The following is a 22,483-nucleotide window of genomic DNA, read 5'->3' on the forward strand; positions in this document are numbered from 1 at the left end:
TGTGTCCCTCAGCCAGGGCTTCAGCTGAGCAACTTCATCACCGCCCATTAGTGCCACCACCAGATGAGGAGGGGCCAGACCCCACTGCTTTGTCAAAATCTGATAGATTTCCGCTGGATCTGTGGAGCTGGTCACCCTAACAAACTGGACTGACGAATAAAGTCTGTGAGTAATGTGCACAAGCTTGAACCCATCAAGAACAATGATTATTTTGAGTTGAAACAAAATGATTTTGTAAATATCTGTCCTTATATACCTTGGCCCTGGTGCGACTGACACCGACAAAATCAATATCTCCCAAACGTCCGGCTGTCCAGTGGGGTTTATCAGATCTCTCATTGCCCTTCTCTCCAACACGAACAGTGGACTCGGTAAGTGGGGTGTAACACTGACATCCCACTAAAGAACTGCAAATAGTGACAAAAAAGGTCAAGCATTTTGAAATGTGTATTTAATGGTGATAAGTTGTGCCGCAGAACGTGATTTCACCAAGTACAATATGTTCCTGGATCAACATCTTTGTTGATCCTGGAACAGCATTCCAAACAATCAATCAGATTTGAGGGTCAAGTTCACAGTTTATGTCAAGTTAAGGCTTACAATCAGGGTTAGTAGCTTCTACATCAGTGTTATTCGCCTATCATTTCCCTCTGATTTTAGGGATAACTTATGGGAAGGATTGGGTTTAGGAGAAGGAATATGGTTAGGACTAAATTTCCAGTCAGGAATGTTTTTCCAGGATCAACAAAATATGTTGACTCAGGAACGCATCTAACTCTGCACAATCAGGATGTGCGGTCGTGCCACCAGTCTCACCTGTGTTCTTGGGACTCATTCAACAGTTCCCCACATTGCAGACACTTTCTTCCCTGCCGTAACACAACCTAGAGACAGAATTAAAATGCATCTATATTATAGTCTAATCAGGTGTGTAGCCATCGGAGCTGCTGTTCTGCTCAGTGAGGAAATCTTTATGTAAAGCGGAAGCAATTTTCATTTTCATTCTTTACACACATGCAAACATGCCCTCCCTCCTGGTAAAGGCCGAGCCACACATGAATTGGGAGACTGACCTGCTTTTTACCAACCTGAGGTAAAGTAAAGGTCAGCAAGAAAGAAAGAAAGAAAGAGAACAGAACATAACAAAAGAAAGACTACTGGACAGACTGCAACTGCATGGTGTTTGAATATAGAAAAATGCATAAACAAACATAAAACACCCTCATGAAATTGTTCACTCATAGCAGGCAAAATTGATCACCCACAGAAGTTCTCTATGCATTTAACCACTTGGAGTTATTTGCATCCAGGTCAACAGTGACTCGAGTTCAGTTCTCCTCATGTGGTTGAAGAGGCACAGACCAAATTTGTCATAGTAAAAGCAGTCAGGAACTGAAATGCAATGCTATAAAAACATTTCAGGAGGTTAATGTGAATGATGTAATCAGAACTGATTAATGTCTTTTCAATCAATTAGTTTTTATCCAAATGCCATCAGCTAGGTTCAGGTGCCTGCAGGCCATTTTTTTTACTGTGAAACCTCCAATTTCCTAATGGTTGCTATTCATTGTATTGTTTTCAAACAAGAGACGTTTTGATCTGATTTGATTGGTAAACATGCAATTACTCTGCCAATCAGCAGTCATTGAAAGATGTGGTTTAAACTATAAATAAAAAGATTATGTTAAACATGGCTTAAATAATAATTGGTTCTTGGAGGGAGGACATAATCAGGTGTTGAGTATTGAAAAGTACCACACTCTTGTATGCAAACATGACTGATGTGTGTGGGTTTGTTGGGAGGTGCAGAAGCTGCCCGTGATTTGACTAGGAGAAGGGATGGTGTGTATGAGGAAAAAGCCATATGCAACACAGCACACAAACACAATTATTTGCATTGAAGTCCACACAAAGAAATGACATTATGCATCAGGAAACAAAATACTAAAAACTTTCAATACAGTGAAAGGGGCACTTTGTTAATTAAGGTTTTTTTTTTTCTACTAAAACATGATTTTATCCCTTAGATTTTCAATTGCTGAACTTGGAAAAAAGTCGATTCACTGAATTCACAAAATAAAACCAGAGGTCTGTCCTGAAACCATTACCTTGAAATTTCAGAAACATCTACGGCTGTGGAGGTATATGAATAATAATTTGAAATGCTAAACTTAACAATCAAAATTAATGTCTTAAAGAAAATATTGCTATTCATTTGACTGCATCTTTACATCTTTTGCTATAAATATCTTTTTCAGAAACTGTTCAGAAATTTAATTTAACAACTCCACAGAAATGACCTGCAATCTAATGCCAGGTTTTGAGCTGAAAGAGTTCACTTACCAGAGGAGTATCCTGGTGCCCCAGCATATCTGGATGTTGGCTTTGCTCTTGGATCCTCTGAGCTTATTTTGTAGGCCAATACAAGATTGACCAGCTCTAGTGTGCCACCAGGAAGTGATTCAGGAGGTTTATTATAACAAAACCACTCCCTAACCAACCGCTGCTATATGCTCAACCACTTACCTGCCTTCCTCCCCATCTCCACCATAAACATTCCAACAGGAAAATATTTTCAAAATGGGTAATTTATTTCCATAATTTTCCCCAGTATTAGGGGAATAATTTAATTTAGACTTTGAAACTTGTGAAACTTTGACAGTTCGACAGTTTACAATGCCCCAGAGGTCTATTAAACGTATAACACAATGTTGTTAATTTATTAAAAAAAAAATAGTCCACACTTTTCAGAATATAAAAAAAAAGAATAAAATGTTAAATAAAAAACGTAACAGCCTATATTCATAGGAATACAATTAGAAAGTGCTAGGAGATACAGATTTCTGGCTCAGTGTACGAGGGGAAAAAAACTTATTTAGAGAAAGCGGCATTTTATGAAATAAATAGTTAAATGTCTATTTTGGATTCTTTCTTTCTATTTATCTGAAAAAAAGGACGTGTTATAAAAACGAAAAAACAAACAAGCAATGGTTTTGCCTGTAGTGTCTTGCATTGCCCATGAAAATTAATTTCGTCACCAACTGAAGGTCCAGTGCATCTGACGTTAGGCTCGTTTTAGAACAGCTGCAAGTACTCGAATCAGCCACTAGGTGTCAGCAACTCCAAGGAAAATTAAGCATGAGGGCTCGACGTTGTCGAGGTCGCCGTTAAAATGTGTTCAAATCTACAGCGGGCTGTAATTGTGACTCATGAGACATATATGGTAGCGGAAAGGCTTCGAGATGCCATGAGATGGTCTGAAATCAGTTTCCCTCAGAGGTAGGCTATATCGCCATACAAAATCACCATCTTGCTGACTAGCTTGGGCTAAGCAGCAGTTCATCTCAAGCATTTAAAAACGAAACTTTATACATTCGGGTTTATCTAATTATTTAAGAAACAAATGTTAAAAGTAAAGTTATATTTAAGCTATTTGATATGAAAACATTATAACGTTATAACTGTATTGTAAGTAAAAAGCCTTGTTACAGCTAACATGCAATGCTTGGGTTGCAGTAAGAGTGAAGACCAGAGGTCGCGTTAACCAACATTTTTTGCAGTGACGGAAAAAATCTGAAGGCCGTCCGTCATTTTGACAGATACACTGAGGCTGATGTAGCTTGTAACTGATTCCCACTGTCCAGTTGGTGGTGAGTGCGCTCCAGTGTGTCTGCATAGCGCGAGCTCAGTCTCCAGAATAACATGAAAACGATGCGTTTGTTACACACAGGCGAGCACCCAATTTAAGTCCAATTTATAATAATAAAGGGTTAATACATATACATAATTGAGTTTCTAATCCAGTTCGTTTTGTTTTAAATGGTTTATTTTGTTATTTTTCTTGCTGACTATCAAGTTTATGGTCAACGAATGGCTTTTCTGACAACACGGTCAAAATGTTATGTGACATTGTTTCCAGCACTGATTGAACTGATTAAGACGTGATACAGATTTCGGTAAGCTGTATCTTCCAACATATTTTCTGATGTTCATCATGTTTATTTCGTTATGTAAAGTAGTCAGTAGGAAGAAATGATCGCGTTCACTCATGATCTGCGACAACTGTTCAAGATGAAAACTGAAAAGTGACGCACAGTCTTTGTTCAACTTTCTTTTCATAATATAAATAAATGCATTGCCTATAGGCCTTTTTTTTTTTTTTTTTTTTTGCTTATCTGTAAGCTCGTGAATAAAAATGAAAATGTGGACGAAAAAGAAACTAGCCTATTAAACGTCTTATCATTAAAATCAAAAAATTATAATGTAGCCTACGGGTATAATAATTGATTATGACGTAATTTTAGGTCCTTTACATTATGGCGAAAGTCTAACGCGACCTCTGGTGAAAACGTTCACCAAGAGCGAACAATTTGATGTGCGGCGATCGTTTTTATGTTGACAGTATCTTTGGAAACTTAAAATACGTATAATTTAAAACTTAATTAGCATGTTTTTGTTTGTGGGTGAGTAGTTGGTGTTGCGCCCTTTCGCCAAGGGGTTTATTCCTTGAATTTCGTTAAGCAGGGGGGTATTCCAGAAAGTAGGTTATGTGACATACCTGGGTATGTTTAAAGAGTAAGTAAGCGGATAACCTCAACTTTCGGTTCCAAAAACGGAGGTAACTTTCAGGGTAAGTAGCCATGGCAACTTACTCTCTGAACATAACCTGCTCCGGAGCAGGTTATGTTCCAGGGTTAGACTGCTTAAAGGGTTAGTTCACCCAAAAATGAAAATTATGTCATTTATTACTCACCCTCATGCCGTTCCACACCCGTAAGACTTTCGTTAATCTTCAGATCACAAATGAAGATATTTTTGTTGAAATCCGATGGCTTCGTGAGGCCTGCATAGGGAGCAATGACACTTCCTCTCTCAAGATCCATAAAGGTACTAAAAACATATTTAAATCAGTTCATGTGAGTACATTGGTTCAATATTAATATTATAAAGCGACGAGAATATTTTTGTTGTGCCAAAAAAAATATTTTTTTGGATTTCAACTAAAATATCTTAATTTGTGTTCAGAAGATTAACGAAGGTCTTACGGGTGTGGAACGGCATGAGGGTGAGTAATAAATGACATAATTTTCATTTTTGGGTGAACTAACACTTTAAGAGGTATATTAAGATGTGTGTTATATAATTTGTATAGTTATAATAATGTAACAACATTTTTTATATAGTTACAGGTATATATAGCCTACAATATTATATTATACTATATATATATATATATATATATATATATATATATATATACACACACACACACACACACACACACACACACATTATAAAGCACTACTAAGCTGTAATGTTTAAATATTTATTAAATTCTAATATATGTATTTTTTTATTGTCATCTCACACATGGATCTGCTTTTTATCCTTTTTGTAACAGGACGTTTTCTATGCTATAATTTCTATAATAAAATACATAGATATCTTACTAATAGCCTAATTAGCATAAAATAAACATTCCCTGAAAGCACAGATAGCTTCATCTCGGAGACGTCTATTTGATGTGTGTGTTTACGTCTGGAAGATGTATTTTTTAGTGTTTGCTCATTTGCAAAACGTCTATAGGACGTTTCCTGTCAGATGTCAAATTTAGAAGATTTAGAAGATGTCTTTAAGATGTTAATGATTTAGAATGTATGTAAAACTGACATCTTAAAGATGTCTGTCAGATGTTTGTAAACAGCAGATGCTTTCCAGATGAAGTGATCTTTACAGACATCTTGCAGATGTACGTGTGCTGTCTGGGCTGGGTTATAATTCTCAGTGAATAAAGATTAGGCTACTTATTAAATAAAAAGATTGAAAAAATGACTGCACAACCACCCAATAGGTGGAGACGTGCACTAAGTAGGTTATGTAAATCACCATTAAACAAAAGAAGAAAGAAGTAGAATGGCGCGCTTTTTCTTAGCGTCTGTTTCCATAATGGCTTGTCGATTCGTCGCTCAGTTGAGAATGTCTTGTGTTTTCACCGGGAACATACACTGGGTTGGCTGGACTTACTCCCGAATACGTTTTTGGAACCAGCATACCTCGAGTAAGCAAGGTTTGTGTTAATCAATCGAGTTCAGGGTATAGCTATGTGACGGTAAGTTAACCTTGCTTTCTGGAATACCCCCAGATCTCGTTGTTGTTGTTTTTATTGCAAAGGACATTTCAAGTGTGTACAGTGGCATAACCGTACAGAACAATACACCATATCACATAAAATATATAATAGTAAATAATAGTAGTAATAATAAATTGGGGTGGCTCTCGTTGTCAGTACAAGATCGCTCAGTCAGTTTAGTGACGACTTTGCACGCGCTGCAGCCATATTGCGGATGCACCTGACGTCATTCCTCGAGTCAGCTGGTTGGTTGAATTTTGCGCGCCATTGGTTGACACCGCCTAGAGGCGTCAGAAATGCTCTAGTCTGTGAAATGTTTTGACTGGATTTAGATTCAGCGTTTATATTTGTATGTCATTTCGATTTCGGTATTACATTTCAACATGCAACGCTTGTTTCTTAACTTATATACATACTAGCCTATATAATGCCTTGCTATACTAAACTGTACTAACTCTAAGCCTTGAAACTGTGGCATTGGAAAACACACTGTTTTAAATATTTGGTGTATCTAAATGTAGCATTTAGAGTCCTATATGCTTCTTAACACTCGGCGCCCCGGAGGATCAAAACTATAATTTGCATAGAAGTAAATAATGTTTATAGGCTATTGAGCCAGACATTGTTGATGAGGATAATAATAACAAATACCTCAGACTAAACTTAGTTAAATCCTGGGTGACAAAATATTCAGAATAGTCAAATGTTTAATGTTATTATATTAATTTCATGTCATAATATAATTTTATATTGTTGTAATATTTATGTTGCATATACTTTTATCGTATTGTTATTGTATAGGCCTATTACAAATAATATAGAGTCTATTATATTTTTAATTTATTTATTAGGATTATAGCATATAATTTTATACAAATAACACATTGGTAAAAATAGCTTCGTTTTTAACTTTTTTTCTTCTACTTTTTCTTTATTCTTTTTCTGAAAATAATCACTTATTTCATGGTCTTCATGCATGGGCCATAATTTTCGGACTGTGGTTTTCTAAATGAGGGGGGAAGGTGACTTTGTTTAAACTGGTGGGGGGTTTATTGCACAGGGCGTGGTGTCCATCTATCCAATCGGAGGCCTTTGCTCGTACAAACGCTGGCCTTTAACCACCGGCACGGATATAAACAGACTACAAACAACAAGACCTAAACAAGCGTCGGCTCACGGCATTGACTTTTAGGCATAATGGCAAACGTGGACGTATCAAGCAATCTGGAGCGTCATGTTGCACGGAGAACGTTTCCTCTTCTCGCTCGCACAAAGGTCTGCCGTAACCTTTTCGGACCCGTAGACCACGAGGAGCTGCACTGTGAAATGGAACGCAAACTTCAGGAGATCTCCGAGCGAGACCAGAGCCGGTGGAATTTTAACTTTGAGACCAGCTCGCCTCTGCCTGGAGATTACGAGTGGGAGGCGATTTCAGAGGAAACTATGCCATTTTTCTACAAGGATAAAGTGCAAAATAAGAAAGCTCGCGCCGCGGCGTCTGTTAATGCAACAGGGGACTCGTCCAGCACTGCTGACTGTGGGTTACACGGAATTTCCAGGAGTCCGATAGTTCAAGAATCCGCTGACGTCCCAAGTCGACCCACCGATCTTAACCAGGAGAACCTCTCTAGTGCACTCAACTCAAAACCCGCTCGCGCTTCAGTCCTCAGAAACAGGCGAAAGAGGTCACTCATCCCAGAGACCACGAGAAACAGCACGCCACAAATTACAGGTAAATGCACTGAAACTATAAATAAAAGAAACAGTTTAAGTGTCTCCATTTAAATGTGATCTTAAGCGAAACATGTCTAACGGCATATAACGTTGATTTCCACCAGACTTCTTCCCGAAAAGAAAAAGGACCCTGGAGTCCAAACAGGAAGAACGCAGCTCCCTTCAAGCCGGCACATCCACCAGCATTGAAGTAACGCCACGTAAAACAATAAGATGGTACGTATCCACTCTGTGCTTAATAACTGTCTCTATCATTTTTTTTTTTCATTATTATTATTATTATTATTATTACTAATTGCCTTAAACGTGTGATTGGCAACATCGAATTCAGTTTAATTCGCCTTCATTTAAATATCTGTCCTCTGTAAGCTACTGTGAAACAAATGTTAATTTTGTCGTATTCTTTGCTTTACAGATGTTTGCACTTCATGCAGCAGTCCACCTGTGTTTATCTGCAGAGCGGATGGAAGAAAACAAGGGGACGAGACTTTCTCTCTCTCTCTCTCTCTGAATATATGTAGCAATAATGGCTCCGCCAACAGAGACTTTGTTGCAGTGTTACAAAGTCTAAACGGTGCAATTTTATATTTCTTGTATTTCAACTGTGTAGAGGACTAGGCCACAATGCTCTAAATAGACTAGAGCAATACCTTTTTATTGTTATTATTATTTTATTATTTTTTTTTTATAAATATACTAACTTATTTTATTTATGTTCATGATAGTTGGTTACTCTATTATTTACAGCTGTTGTTTTTTAATTATTTCGGCCATATTTTAAGTTGTTTTATTTAAGTTTTGTATGCAGCATCATGCAAAGAATGTTTCTGAGCCGTGTTTGTTAAAATATATTCTGTAGCTCACGTTGTACCTTTGAATCAAAGTGTAAATTAAATTATATTTTTGCTAACTTGGTCGTATTCACGTGTGTTCTTGTGAAAGTCACATATGCCTATTATACTGTTCAGCTTCATTATTGTGGATCATGGGATGTGGGTAAACGGCAGGAAAATAAATAATTGGCCGCACTTTTGAGTCGTCAACATTTTGCCTGTGACAAAAAGAGGACATTTTGGCTTCTAAACAGGAGGGACTCAGCTGTTCCGCCCTCAGTGTTTGTGGGGAGGGATATGCGGGCAGCTGCGTGCTATAGGGAGGATTTAAATGCCATTTTCTTTCCATAATGAAGGAGGCAGGTGCCCTTGGAACCCCGCTTTGTCCACATAAGACCTTCATTTTCAGCACCCTCTCAGCTATCCCGCTAATGAAACACTTACCAAGACTCGAACAAAATGGGCTCCTTCTATTTACACGCCAACCACCTGCCTCCCCTCCCCCTACCTACACACTATCTGTGAATAACATTTACTATAGATACCACCACACGCCAGATCTTTATAATGTCATTGGGAAAAGCTAATGGAAAAAAACGAGAACAAAAACGGTATAGATAAAATAGTGACCAAAACGAAATGTAATTGTGAGCAAAATAGGTAGGCTCAAACTTTTTATATAGGCATAGTTAAAAACTGCAATAGGCTTTATCCAGTTGGATTTTTTTGGGGTAGTTTTGAACAAACTTTCGTTCAGTTTTACCAATTTCAGAGTATGCACTTTATTTTAATAGCTCTTCAATGAGGCTACACCAATGTCTTGTATTTTAGGCTAAATGACGAATAACAGCAATAAATCAATGTAAAATAATAATAAAAAGTGTTCTGAATAAATATTTAAAGTGTGCCTAATAATCTTTGAAACTTTGATCATACAGACTGGAAATTACCGATACTTGGATTAAAGTAGCCTGGAATTTATTCTCGATATAATTACATTAATCTTTGGATTTTACTCGAAAAGCAGCGTTGTGCACTTAACAATTCATATTTTATCAGAAAAATCTTCAGGAATATGCTTATGAACGAATTTTACATATTTCCCCCCTTTATTTTCTGTCGTTCACGTTTGGCATAGGTGAAGAGTGCCAGTGTTTCGCTAGATATAGCCTTTCTCTAAAGAAGTTTCCCATTTCCATGACCATCTGGCACCAAAAAAAGGCGAAATGGAACAAAGGCAGCTAAAGGCGTAAGGCGAAGCGAGTGCCATCGCATTCACCTGCAAATGAGGCTTTGTGCTCTCATAGAAGCACTCGGTGCTCACAAATCCTGTTTGCTTTTGTTTCTAGTCCGTATCTAGTCGTGTGCAAGAAAACAGAGATACTCCAGTCCGTGATGCCAGCGACTGACCATCATTCAAATGAAGAAAAAAATAAAGTTTGGCGAAGGGAAATGCAATTGAATAAACATTGTTTGGGAACACTTTAAATAAATATATACATGTGCAAGTTAACAAAAAATGATAATGCAAACAATAATATTTATATGTTTTATTTTATTTACAAGCAGGCCAAAATTAGGCCTACCTGAGGTAGCCTGTTCATTTGTATTACTCAGTACCGACGTAGGCTAATACTCGAGGACATATCAGTTTTTTGAATAAAGGTTTATTCAGTAATAAGAATCATGATCAAATTGTGAACGAATTTTTATCTTTCGCGTGTTAAAATAAAAAAGCTGAATATAGGCTACACTCAATCTCTAAAACATCTATGAAATTGTCTTAATATTGTTACACCACCATGCTTCATAATTTTAATAGAACACGAGGATTTTAATAAACGTAATTGTGTGACTTGTAATGTGAGGAATCCTCCAGGGTTTAACTGGACCTCATTATTTGAGCTTTTACACTAAAATCATTATGTCCAGATTGACAGGGTTTCCAATATGTTCCGTTCTAGCTCAGCTGGGTTTCCTGGCCAGATGGATTACCTCCTCAGGCTCATGGGACCTCGACTTTTATCAGCAAATCCCACAGAGACGCATTCATTCAGCCCATGCAGTCTGTACATCATTAAATGAAGTTAAGAGTTCAATTCGAATCCTTTTATTCTGTCTAAAACATTATTTAAATCATGCTCGTTTATTTCTCTAAAAAAAAAAAGAGACCGGAAATACGGTGCGCCTTTATACAAAATACGGTATATACGCACTAAACTACAAAATATGAGTAATCTAAAAAAAAATAAAATAAAATAAAAAAAAATACATAGTGTAAATACTAGGACTGATGATTTCTTTGTTTTGTTTTTTTGTTTTATCCAAAAACTACACTGAATTTTTTTTTTTCAATTTCAGTTCACTTAATGAAAAAAAGTAGCCTAATAGAATGGGGAAAAAAAGATGAGTTAACAATTCATGTTTCCTCCGTCAATTGCTTTATATTTATTTTTCTTTCTATATAACAGGGACATCAGTTTCCAAACATTGCTACCCTTTTTGACACAAACATCTGCAATGTGCAGCAAAACCATCAAACCATTCATCTCAGTGTTGTAGCCCTCTCCATTGCAGAGCTGTTTCTCTTTCACTAATAAAACCCATAAAACTAGTGGAGGCACTGGCAAGCTGTGTCTTCAAGGCTGGATACACCTCTATGGGTTCACTAGCTTGGATTAATGGCATTTGGTCCCAAAGTTTGCTCAGCAGTCCCAGAGACAGTGACAGCAGTACGTCCTTTTAAACGAATAACAAAGGCTTATCATTTATCTGGCGGCATATGGGCCAGACCCCCTCTGTAGCAGGCCTGCTCTCTGTGCTGTCTGCCAATACTATCATCCCGTTGATTCCGTTGTTGACAGAGTTGTCCTGCCATGACAACTTTTGGGACTTTGGGATATTAGTTTTGGAACTTTATATGGCATATGGTAAATATTGTATAAAATTAAGATTAAGTAGGCACAAATGGTTACAAGGAAGCTGATATCCTGGTTTACTTCAGCTTTTCTGAGATATAATCCTAAACCCTAGATTACTGAGATAATAAAGACAAAACTGTCAGACTTTTCATGAATACATATGTGATGGAATGTCTGATTTGTTGCACATATTACAGGTGACAATGGTCCGCACAAGATGCTGTGTGCGAACAAAGGCAGAGTGGACGGCCGTGTTCCTGCCCAGGATAAGGTCGAAGGGTGCGCATGTAGTCATCCCCATAGCAACAAAGCCCCTCACCCCTGAGAGCAAATGCATTGTCATAAGATCAGAGGTCACGGTGCTCCCCATATGGTCGTGTGCTGCATAAGTCATTGATCTGTCGGGATGCTCTAAAGGAATTCTGAAAGTGTCACTGAAAGACTTTTAGAAAAAAAGACAACTGCTCCTGAATGCCATAAATGCCTCCACACAGGCATAAATAGCACCATTCTGGCCTGATGGTGAAGGAAAAGAGTGGGAAGCCGGGCTGCACACACACTTGTGTTTGAATAGCCAAGATGTTTGACCCCATGGAAACATGGTGGAAATTAAAAGCACTGCAAACATGAAAAAAGTGAAACAAGTAAAAAAAAAAAAAACAACAACAACAACCTTTTTTTTAGAGGTCAAATACAAAGACAAAAGGTTGTAGATGTTGAACTTCGATATGGTTTTGAGCTTATGCCCCAGTTATTTCTTTGTCTATAAATTCCTTCAGTATTTGGCACGGATGTTTTACAGACTTTTGGGCTGTTTTTGCTGTAATGGATTTTTACTGGACAACTGAATAGGATACAGTATTTATTTTTCACAATTTAAAAAATAGAACATCCATATTAGTGAATGAACATAAATACAAACCTGATTGAGAAGATGAAAAGTGAAAAGTTGCTATAAGGCTGAATTTAAATAGTTTTCACAAATCTGTGTGGCTCTAAAAAGCGTAGTGATTCATAAACATAAGGAGCACACATTTTGTTCCTGTCAACAGTAATCATTTATAAACATTTGTCAATTCATGACATTCCAAAAAACATCATAATATTCACATCTGCAATCCTAAAAATAAAGGTTCTTCATTGGCATTTTTGGTTCCATGAAGAACCTTTAACATTCATTGAAACTTTCCATTTCACAAAAGGTCTTAATAGAGGGAAAAGGTTATTTAGAATAGTAAAATGTTCTTCACATTAAAGGATTAGTAAAGTGATGTGTAAAAAAAAAAAAAAAAAAATCCATATTTAACAAATTATGACGTAAAATATCTAGCTTCTGCCAGACCGCCTTCCGTATTCTACTTACGAAGAAAGTGTAAAACTCTCGCAGTTCAAAATGCTTACGCTAATTTCAATACGGAAGGCGGTCTGGCAGAAGCTAGATATTTTTCTTCATAACTTGTTAATTATGGATATACTTTTTTACACAAATTCATCGCTTCGCTTCAGAAGGCCTTTATTAACCCCCTGGAGCCATGTGGAATATGTTTATGATGGATGGATGTGGATGGAAGCACTTTCTTCAGCTCATACTTGTTGATTCTCAATCGCTGCCATTATAAAGCTCGGATGCATCAGGATATTTATTAATATTTCTCAGATTGTGTTCATCAGAAAAAAGAAAGTCATACATATCTAGGATGGCTTGAGGGTGAGAAAAGCTTGGGGTAATTTTCATTTGAAAGTAAAGTAATCCTTTAAGAAAAAAAGATTTATTTTTTAAGAACATTTAATTGAAAGTTTCTTTGGGGAAACCAAACATTTTTCATCTATGTCATCACTGTGAAAACCCCTTTTGGAACCTTTATTTTTAAGAGTGTGGAGTGGAAGACGGCAAACCGCTTACAAAAAGTATGGAACACTCTTCTTTTAAAAGAAAACAAAGCAATAATCAATATCAAAAACTCAGTCACACTTAGACAATGGTATGCTTAAAATATTTATACATATTGCTTTATGTGTTGCTTTGTAAGAAATTCAACACTTTGACAAAATATAAAGATGAACAGACTTAGTCAGACAAGAAGATATATCAAAATCAGCTGATGCCGAACCTGAGCCAGATCTAATATCTTACATTAACTCTAGCCGAAACTGACAAATATCAGGCACTTTGTGATTTAGTGGTCCTTTAGCAACTCAGCTGTCCTCATGAATAACAGTTGGTGTGGGCAGTTGCTCAGAACTGGGCAGGCTGTCCTGTCTGTCCGGCACTGACAGGCTGAGGGTGGCTGATTGTCGGAGGAAGCTGCTACGCTGTTCCTTCCCTCTGGCCAGATCCCCCCGTCTCTCCCTCGCCAACATGAGGTTGAGAGATTCTGCAATGCTGTTAAGTGTCCTGTCCATGTGTGTGATCTGTGGGGAAACGAGTGTGTGGCCTTAGCACATCTTTCAAAACACTGTCTAAAATAACGCCGTCATAGCGTCTGTGTAAATAACATCATAAACAAGAGACATTGTGTCCATACAAGCCGTAAACCACCAGCAACTGATAAAAGGTCCCATCTGTATAAACAGTCTAGCAAAAGAAATAAATCCATTCTTCTGTATGTTGTTAATGAGATTAAACTTTGATCAAAGAGGTGATAATGAATAGTCGAAAAATAATTCAGTTAAATGAAAAGATTAGGACATGCTATTTTGTTGTAACTGAATCACATGGTTGAACTGAGTGAAAACTATCATCCAGTCAGAATTACACTTATTTAAAAACTAATTTTGTGACACCTCATGCCATATTTTCATATAAACTATTTGAAAGCACACTGAAAAAAAAAAGTGTACAATTTTCACTCAGAAATAGTTTCACAATTAAAAATGGCAATTAATACTGAACTAAATGCAAAATTTTAAAGTAGATAGACTAAAATAGTACTTTACTTGTAAAACGTAGTCCAATATTTTAACATTGAAATGAATTTTTTTTTACAGTATTGTTTATTTAACTGTCTATGTGCCTAAAAAAGCCACATATTTCAAGACCAGTGGGAATTGTTGTTAGATATTTAAATGGATTCATGTTTGAGAGGAAGAAATCTGTCAAGAGAAATACTTGCAATTCTTCATTTTACAGTTGGGGAGCCAAATGTCATGAGATTCTTTCCCCTGGGTTAAAGCTAAGTGACGTGTGGAGCCAGGGCTGTCTACACCCCATTAGAAATAACCAGACGAGTGTCTCCATTCTGGACCACAGTTTACATAATGATAGTGGCACCACAGTCACATACAAACATATGGACACATGCACAAACATATAGTGTACGGCAGGAGACTCGGGCATGTAAACATATGCAGTCGCTCCCCATATAGACATGAATGCAAGCATGCACACTACTAACCGCAGAGAAAAAACAAGATCTTGAGTCGAAACTTAAAGGGATAGTTCACCCCAAAATTTAAATTCTTTCATCATTTACTCACACTCATGTACAAGTTTGTCATAATCCTATAGAAGGTCACATTTTCTGGTTTGTACTTACAAACTATAGAATTATTTTCAGTTACACTTTTTTTAAGCTGTTACAATTGTATATTTAAGTACTGAGTACTAAGAATTAACTACATGTACTTATTATAGCTTTAGTGGTTTAAGGTTAGTTGCATATAATTATGCACAATTTATAGTAATTATTTAGCATGTAACAAGGACACTGTAAAACAAAGTGTTACTCTTTTTTCTATTAAATACTAGAAACCCATACAAATAAATTTGATGGGGAAATATTTATAATTGGGAAAACAATATAAAGTCATTCAGTGTCTATATAAACTAGTCTATATAAACGTTCCATAAAAAAAGCTTGGGGTCAGTTTTTGGTCAATTTTTCTTGGGGTCAAGAATTTTTTGTGGAGGCAGAAAGTTTCTCAGATGGGTGTTTGCATAAAAGTTAAGGTTATTTGTTCCTGTTTATGCCAGACACTACATACTTCCTGTTTATCACAGAATTATGGGAAGAAGAATGACACTGTAGTGGGCAGGGTATCCTGTCCACAGCCTCCACAGCTAATGACACATTTTAAAGCAGTTCTTTACAATGTGTCCTATTGGGAAATACTTGTAATTTGGCCAGCATTGTCATAGAGATATGGCTAGCATGATGAAGACAATCAATGAGATAAAAAAAAAAATCCTGAAGTCCACTCATTTTTACTTTGTATATAAATTAATAAAAGGCAACACAACTGAAAAAAAAAAATGTCATCACTCCTTAAAGTTATGTCAGCTATGAAAACAGCAAAAAAGATCTAATTCTTCTTAAAATGTTTTTCTAAACATTCTCAGAAAAGAATTAAAAAAAAAATTTCTGGCATTTCAACAAGTCAATTTGGTACTTCTACGAGAGACAGAGAGGGAGAAAGAGAGCAAGCGAGTATGAGAGAGATCATGTGAACAAGTATGCTGTTTCGAGTTTGTGTCTAGGATGAGCGCTGTTTGTAAAAGGATTAATGGCTGGAGTGGCAAATGAACAGGGAGAGTGTTTGTAGAGCTTCTGAATCCCTGTCAGTTTGGGAGGCCAATAGACCTCTCACTTTTACACACACACACACAAGCAAGATGTTCTTTTTAGAGTCATAACACCCTTATCAGCACCCATCGCTCATGGAGAATGTTTGAGAAGTCTTCAAAAAGTGAAGTTTGACTGAAGGCAGAGAAAGAGAGAGGTTCCTTCTGCCTCCAGGTTAAGGCTTGATGAATGAAGCTTACAGATCTTTATCTGTAGAATCCTTGCTGAACCAACTTAAAATAAAGCCCTGGAACTTGTTATTGTTTTACCACTGATTAACTTGTTGGAAGCACTTGGTTTCTACTTACTGCAAAATTCAAGAGCATGTGATTTTGTCTGAAGCGATATTTCAGATTCTGGAATCCAATCAAGCAAATGTGAGAAAAGCCACAGACCTTTTTGATGTCTTTTTTTCACCTTCATATTCTGTGTAATATCTGGCCTTTTGTGTCTTACATACAAAGAAGTTTTGGACTTTTTTAGGGATTGTGAGTTTTTGGTGTTTGCTTCAGATACTGGAACCACAAAGGTTCTGAATTAAGCATGTTTTTCAACACAAAAATGGTATAAATGTCCTTCTTACTAAGTTTAACTAAACCCTATACCCTGGCTGTTGAGTGCTTACCTTTTCTTCCATCCTGTTGAGTCTGGAGCCAATAGTGTTTGTGCCTTTGTCTTTCAGGCGTTCTACAGAAGACAAGAATGGCGCCAAGAATAACATAATAAAAACTCTCTATAAACACTAAGACATCAAGGCAACAATAAATAGCAACATTAAGAACAACGAAGGGGTCAAATTGTAGCAAAACATGGTGTGGGGATGAGGAATGTGAGAGCAGAAAGTGTAATGAATGACCTAGCTTTACCTGAACTTGTCTGGAAGAGGGACAGCTTCCCTAAGGACTGATCCAGTCTGTTAAGGCAGAATATGGTCATGAAATGGCAGATGAAAAGTGTGAAGAACAGTGACAGAAATGGATGTACTCTTAACTCCCCAGCTTTATTTACCCAAAGGTCATGAAACAGTCATTTATAATGCTATTATTCCTATAAAATGTCATTCATGTATAGCCATGTTAAAGTAAACACTTTTCCCAATATGCTTAACTGCTGCTAGGTGATAAAGTGAATCATCGTCTCACCTTCTCTGTAGCTCCTTGATGCGCACCATGAGGTTGAGATGACCCTGAGAATACTGCTCAATAACATCCCTCACATCGTACGGTTTACGTGCTTGCTGCAAAAACACATAGATACAAAAACCAGCCGATATAACATCTGTACTCATCACTTACTGTATTTGCTTTTTCTGTGTAAATAGTTAGATCTGTTTTTAAATAAATATATAATAATTATAATAAAATACTAATATATGATAAATGTACACTGCCGTTCGAAAGTTTCAGGTCATATATACATTATTTATGTTTTTGAAAGAAGTTCTTCATGCTCAACAAGCTGCATTTGTTTGATCAAAAATATTGTAATATTGTGTGGAAAAGCTGAATTTTCAGCATCATCACTCCAGGCTTCAGTGTCACATGATCCTTCAGAAATCATTCTAATATGCTGATTTGATGCTCGAGGAACATTTCTGATTATTATATTTATTTATTATTATAGTACAGTTGCTGGTTAATATTTTTGTGGAAACCGTGATACTTTTTTTCAGGATTAGAAAAAATGTTGAATAGAAAGTTCAAAAGAACAGCATTTTGTGAAATTTTCTTTACTGTCACAATTATCAAATTGATCAAATTATTGCATCTTTGCTGAATAAAATAATTAATTTCTTTAAAAAAAAATGAATGACACCAAACTTTTGAATGATAGTATGTATATATACATATACACAGTATATATGTATACAGAACAGGACTACTCAATGAACTGCAAAAGATATGAAAAAAAAAAAAAAGGTTATAAATTTAAAAAATGAATGTTAAATGTACACTCATACACTGATCTCATACAAGTTTATGATCTTGCCAAGGGCCCCACAGGCACTAACTGGCTCTGTATTTGAGTGAAGCTTTATGAATAAAGACTGAAAGAATCAGTTCATCATAAGGGTGAGCTCTCTTGATTACAACCAGCCCCAAATCAAAGAAGCCCAGAGGGGAAATATTTCCTCTGATTGTCACCTTTGAGGAAAGTGATTCACATCTGCTGAAACCAAAAGTACACCCTGATCAAACACTCAGTCTTTGCTTTCGGGTGGATTAAGCACAGGCGATGACGCTTACGGCTATTTAAATTAATTTGAACTTCCTGACTAACACAGGGAAGATGCATCAAACTCCAAGAACTTGAGCTCAGTTTGATCAGCATCAGTGAAATAACCAAACATTCACACATCTCTGACACAAATGACCCAATTCAGGAGAAGCTAGAGCTGTTCAAAGGTGGGTAAACATTGTCATGACATCAGACACAGCAAATCTAGCCAGCAGCATCTGACAAACTCTCCAAAGTGTGTGTTCTGTGTCGCAAGAGTGTGTGAGAGGAGGGCAGAAGGACTTTGAGAAAATAAGGGGATTGAGAGATGGCTGTGGCAAGCGGGTTAAATGAATGGATGGCAAGAGGATGGGAGGGTAAAGAGAGAAGACAAACAAAATGCAGTAACGAGTATCAAGTGTCGCACAATCGCACAAAGGAGGAGAAAGTGTGTAGGACAGCTATTAAGGTAATCCTCTGACATTAGCATGTATTTTTGAGGACTCAGGCAGAGCATCTGCTGGGACTGAATGAGGCCCAACACAAGGTCTGCCTTTTAATAGTCAAACCAAAAATTATTCAGACATTTTTGATATTTTTGATTTATTTTTACTAGTGGGTGCAGGACAATATAGTTCATTATTTTGTAAGTGAGGAGAGCAAAATAAAGTAAACTTACATATTAAACCAAAATATTCTTCATACAGTGGACTACCAGTAAAATTGATAAAAATTTGGAACCAAAAATTATTCAGACACTTGGACCTGACCATGTTTTGCTTAAGTGTTTTCTGACATAATTGAGATTTTTTCTGACACTGATTAACTGACATTTTCTGACATTGCGATTAAATTCTGGTTGTCCTTGCAAATAGAAAAAAAATCTTACCTGGAACTTTTTTTTGGCCACAAAGTAGTACATTCTCTGGATCACACGAATGGCTGCTCGATGGGAATCCCGCAACCTGTGTGTTTATGCATAGTGATTAGTATGAAGAAAGATACTAAACATTTTACATTTACATTACAGTTTGATTTTAAAGGGATAGTTCATGAAAATTGTGTCATCAATGACACCCTCATATCATTTCAAACCTGTAAAAAGAAGTGTTTTTCCATAAAATGAAAGTCAATATATCATTCAGAATATCCATCAAAAATACTCTTTTCTTGCTCTACAGAAGAAATGAAATCATACAAGTTTTGGAATGACATGAGGGTAAATAAATGTCATTTTCTGATGAGCTATTATAAGATTACCAAAGAAATGTATAATATTATTGTTAAAATCAACCTAATCTCACAGGAAAACGTTAGTATGTTATGAGGTGGCGATTTCGTATGAATTTGTATGATGTTAATCATATAAAATGTACTATTATTAATAAAAAAGTATGCAGGTTAAGGTAAGGGTAGGGTAAGGTCACCCCAACTTCATCCCAAAAACATTCCAGGTGAAAAAAAAGTACATTTCTATAATGTACTTAAAGTGATTTTAATATACTATGTATTTAAAAAAAATGTATTTAGATACTACTTATAGTACATTTGAACCCATAGTATACTACAAGTGGTAACTAAATATATTTTTTAAATACAGAGATAGCATATTAAAAACACATTTTAGTTCATATTTCACGGTGTCTCAAAATAGCACAGTTGATTACACTTAGATGTTCTTAAGATTATCTTAAGTACTAAAGAAGATTTTTTTAGTATATTAAGTACAAAATTAATGCGCGAAAACAGAGCACTTTAAGTACATTATTTAAATGTACTTTTTTTTTTTTTTTTTTAGCTGTGATACCTATCACTGGGGAGTAAGTAGATAATACAAAAATGTACGAATGAGATTGTATGAATTCATATAAATAGCCACCACTTTGACAAAATGTAAAATAGTGATGAATTGCCATGAGATTGTGTTTTGGTCAACACTAATTAACATGGCACAATCACTGACCCAACACATTTTCAATATCATTTGCAAAACAATGCTATCAGTCTCCGGCAGGCCATCAGGTGCAGCCCTGAGCCACTCCAGATGCTGGACTTTTGCAAGTGGCCATTGAGCACAAGGGTCATGAACAGGACACAGTGTCTAAGAGAAAATACAAGGCTCTCTCTCTGCTTTTCAAAGCTTTCAAAAACCACAGCACTGAGATTTGGTGGGGGGAAGGGAACTGACTCCAGGAGACCCAAGGTTATCTAGGGGACCGGGACATTGTCTCAAAGAAAGACAAAGTATGAGAAGTACACTTTCCCTTGCACGTCGGCTCCCGCATGCCAGTCTATATGCGATACGTGCCTGTATCATGTTAGCATGCAAAGGCTCGTGTCTGTTGCATGTCACTCTGACAAAAGACGGAGCACACTCACACAAGTTCTTTTAAAATGCATTAGCAGTAGACTGGCTGCAGGCTATCAAGACTCATTGACTTAATGGACATGGCTGGCTGACAGTTTCTGGTTTCTCCCTGGCTGCGGGCTACAGGGAAATGAGGGATAAGGCATATGCCGTGCTCTAGGCAACTGCCAATTTACTGCTCTTTGGTGCCATACACTAGACTTCAACCAGCAGGTAATATTGCCAGTGGTTAAATAGCCATCATAGCTTTGAGCATTATCATACCCAAAGCAATGCAAATGCCTGTCAAGTTAGCATTAAAAGAGGAGGAAAGGTAGTTATGGAAAACTCCAGATAACAAAAATTATTTTGCACACTTAGTATGACTTAGTTTATATTTTATGCATATATAGTCAAACGTTTGGAGACTATCATTAATTTAACTAATCAAAACTAGTAGGCCTATAACAATAATGGAAGTTTAGGAGTTGTTGCTGTAACTGTGTCTAACCATGATTAAATCGAAACTGCTTTTTCTTCACTCTCCGGTCCAACTTATCTTTTTTAAAAGAATAAAATGAAGTTTTGTAAAGAAATTAATATTTATTTGAGGAAAAATACAGCAAAAGTAGTAATGCTGTTAAATATTAAGACAATTTTTCTATTTTAATGTATTTTAAAATATAATTATTTCCTGATGGCAAAGCTGAATTTTCAGCAGCAATTGCTCTAGTCTTCAGTGTCGCATGAACCGTCAGAAATTATGATTTGGTGGTCAAGAAACATTTCTTATTCTTATCACTGTTAATATTTTTGTGGAAACTGTGAGGAAATAACTTCTTTCTCATGTCAAATGCTGAATGACTCTTTTGAGCCATAAATGTTTATGGTATAATGATCAGTTTTATATTCACATGCATCTCAGAGATCAATATGGTAGGGTGGTTACATTTTGGTAGAACATTATTAATTTGAAACTACAGAATCCAAATTCAAATTTGGAATCTGTCAGCAATCTGCACAGAGTTCAGGAATCATACCTCCCTGGCTGTTTGTCATTCCAATGGAGCATGGAAAGACGACAGAAAGAGAGAGAGGTGGGGGACACAAGAGATAGAACATGGGAACCACCCCATCTGTCCCTGAGGCACTGCCACTTCCTCTCTCTCCAGTCATGGTTACCAGCATAGCAACGCTGGTCTCATGACCTCAACAGGGTCACCATCTGCCTCTAGTGCTGGCACAAAGCCTGGCTAATGGCGAACACTGGTGGAGACGTACGCAAAGGGAGAAAGACTCCCACTGGGACAGAGAGAGAGAAAGAAAGAAAAGGTTGGAGAGAGACAGACAAACAGACAGATAGAGAGAAAGAAAGAAAATAGGAGACAATCATATGAGATCTTCTTTCTGCCAAAGGCAGTCTGCAAATCTCTCTTCCGTTCCTAATCTTTTTTTTAAAGTCTGCTAAACAATAGCAGCCAGATGTGAAAGAAACTGCACATCCACTGGAGGGCCACCAATGACTCAAACATGCAGAGGAGTTTGTGCATCAACGCGGCATTTTGTACCTTTATGATTATTACAAAACATTATGTTAAAATAATCTCACAAGAAGAATATTATATTCAACACTTCCTGTGAGAAAATTATTAAAGGGATAGTTCACTAAAAAATTACTCATGTCATTCCAATCCTGTGTGACTTTCTTTCTTCTTTGGAACACAACAGATGTTAAGATG

At 36.6% G+C, this 22,483-nt stretch overlaps 2 protein-coding genes across 2 annotated transcripts in view; one reads left to right on the top strand and one right to left on the bottom strand.

Annotated features, from left to right (window-relative positions):
• Window positions 1-7,295: 7,295 nt before the first annotated feature.
• Window positions 7,296-8,765, top strand: cdkn1ca (cyclin dependent kinase inhibitor 1Ca). Its single transcript, XM_067401045.1, has 3 exons — window positions 7,296-7,862; window positions 7,969-8,080; window positions 8,280-8,765. Coding segments are annotated over exons 1-3 (648 nt in total). The 5' UTR covers window positions 7,296-7,327; the 3' UTR covers window positions 8,281-8,765.
• A 4,326-nt stretch (window positions 8,766-13,091) lies between these two features.
• Window positions 13,092-22,483, bottom strand: part of kcnq1.1 (potassium voltage-gated channel, KQT-like subfamily, member 1.1) — a 41,456-nt gene continuing 32,064 nt past the window's right edge. The window contains exons 14-18 of the mRNA XM_067400592.1: window positions 19,287-19,362; window positions 17,323-17,417; window positions 17,047-17,093; window positions 16,806-16,867; window positions 13,092-14,030 (exon numbers count right to left, since the gene is read on the bottom strand). Of these exons, the coding sequence (XP_067256693.1) occupies window positions 13,815-14,030; window positions 16,806-16,867; window positions 17,047-17,093; window positions 17,323-17,417; window positions 19,287-19,362 (496 nt within the window). The 3' untranslated portion in view covers window positions 13,092-13,814. The remainder of the gene's footprint in view (window positions 14,031-16,805; window positions 16,868-17,046; window positions 17,094-17,322; window positions 17,418-19,286; window positions 19,363-22,483) is intronic.

This window comes from Chanodichthys erythropterus, chromosome 11 (assembly GCF_024489055.1).
Source record: "Chanodichthys erythropterus isolate Z2021 chromosome 11, ASM2448905v1, whole genome shotgun sequence".
Classification (NCBI taxonomy): domain Eukaryota; kingdom Metazoa; phylum Chordata; class Actinopteri; order Cypriniformes; family Xenocyprididae; genus Chanodichthys; species Chanodichthys erythropterus.

What these genes read in the sequence shown, in the direction of transcription:
- cdkn1ca (XM_067401045.1), top strand. Translation starts at nt 7,328, where the DNA reads ATGGCAAACGTGGACGTATCAAGCAATCTGGAGCGTCATGTTGCACGG. An exon ending in CAGCACGCCACAAATTACAG is followed by an intron (nt 7,863 to 7,968) that starts GTAAATGCACTG and finishes GATTTCCACCAG; the next exon opens with ACTTCTTCCCGAAAAGAAAA.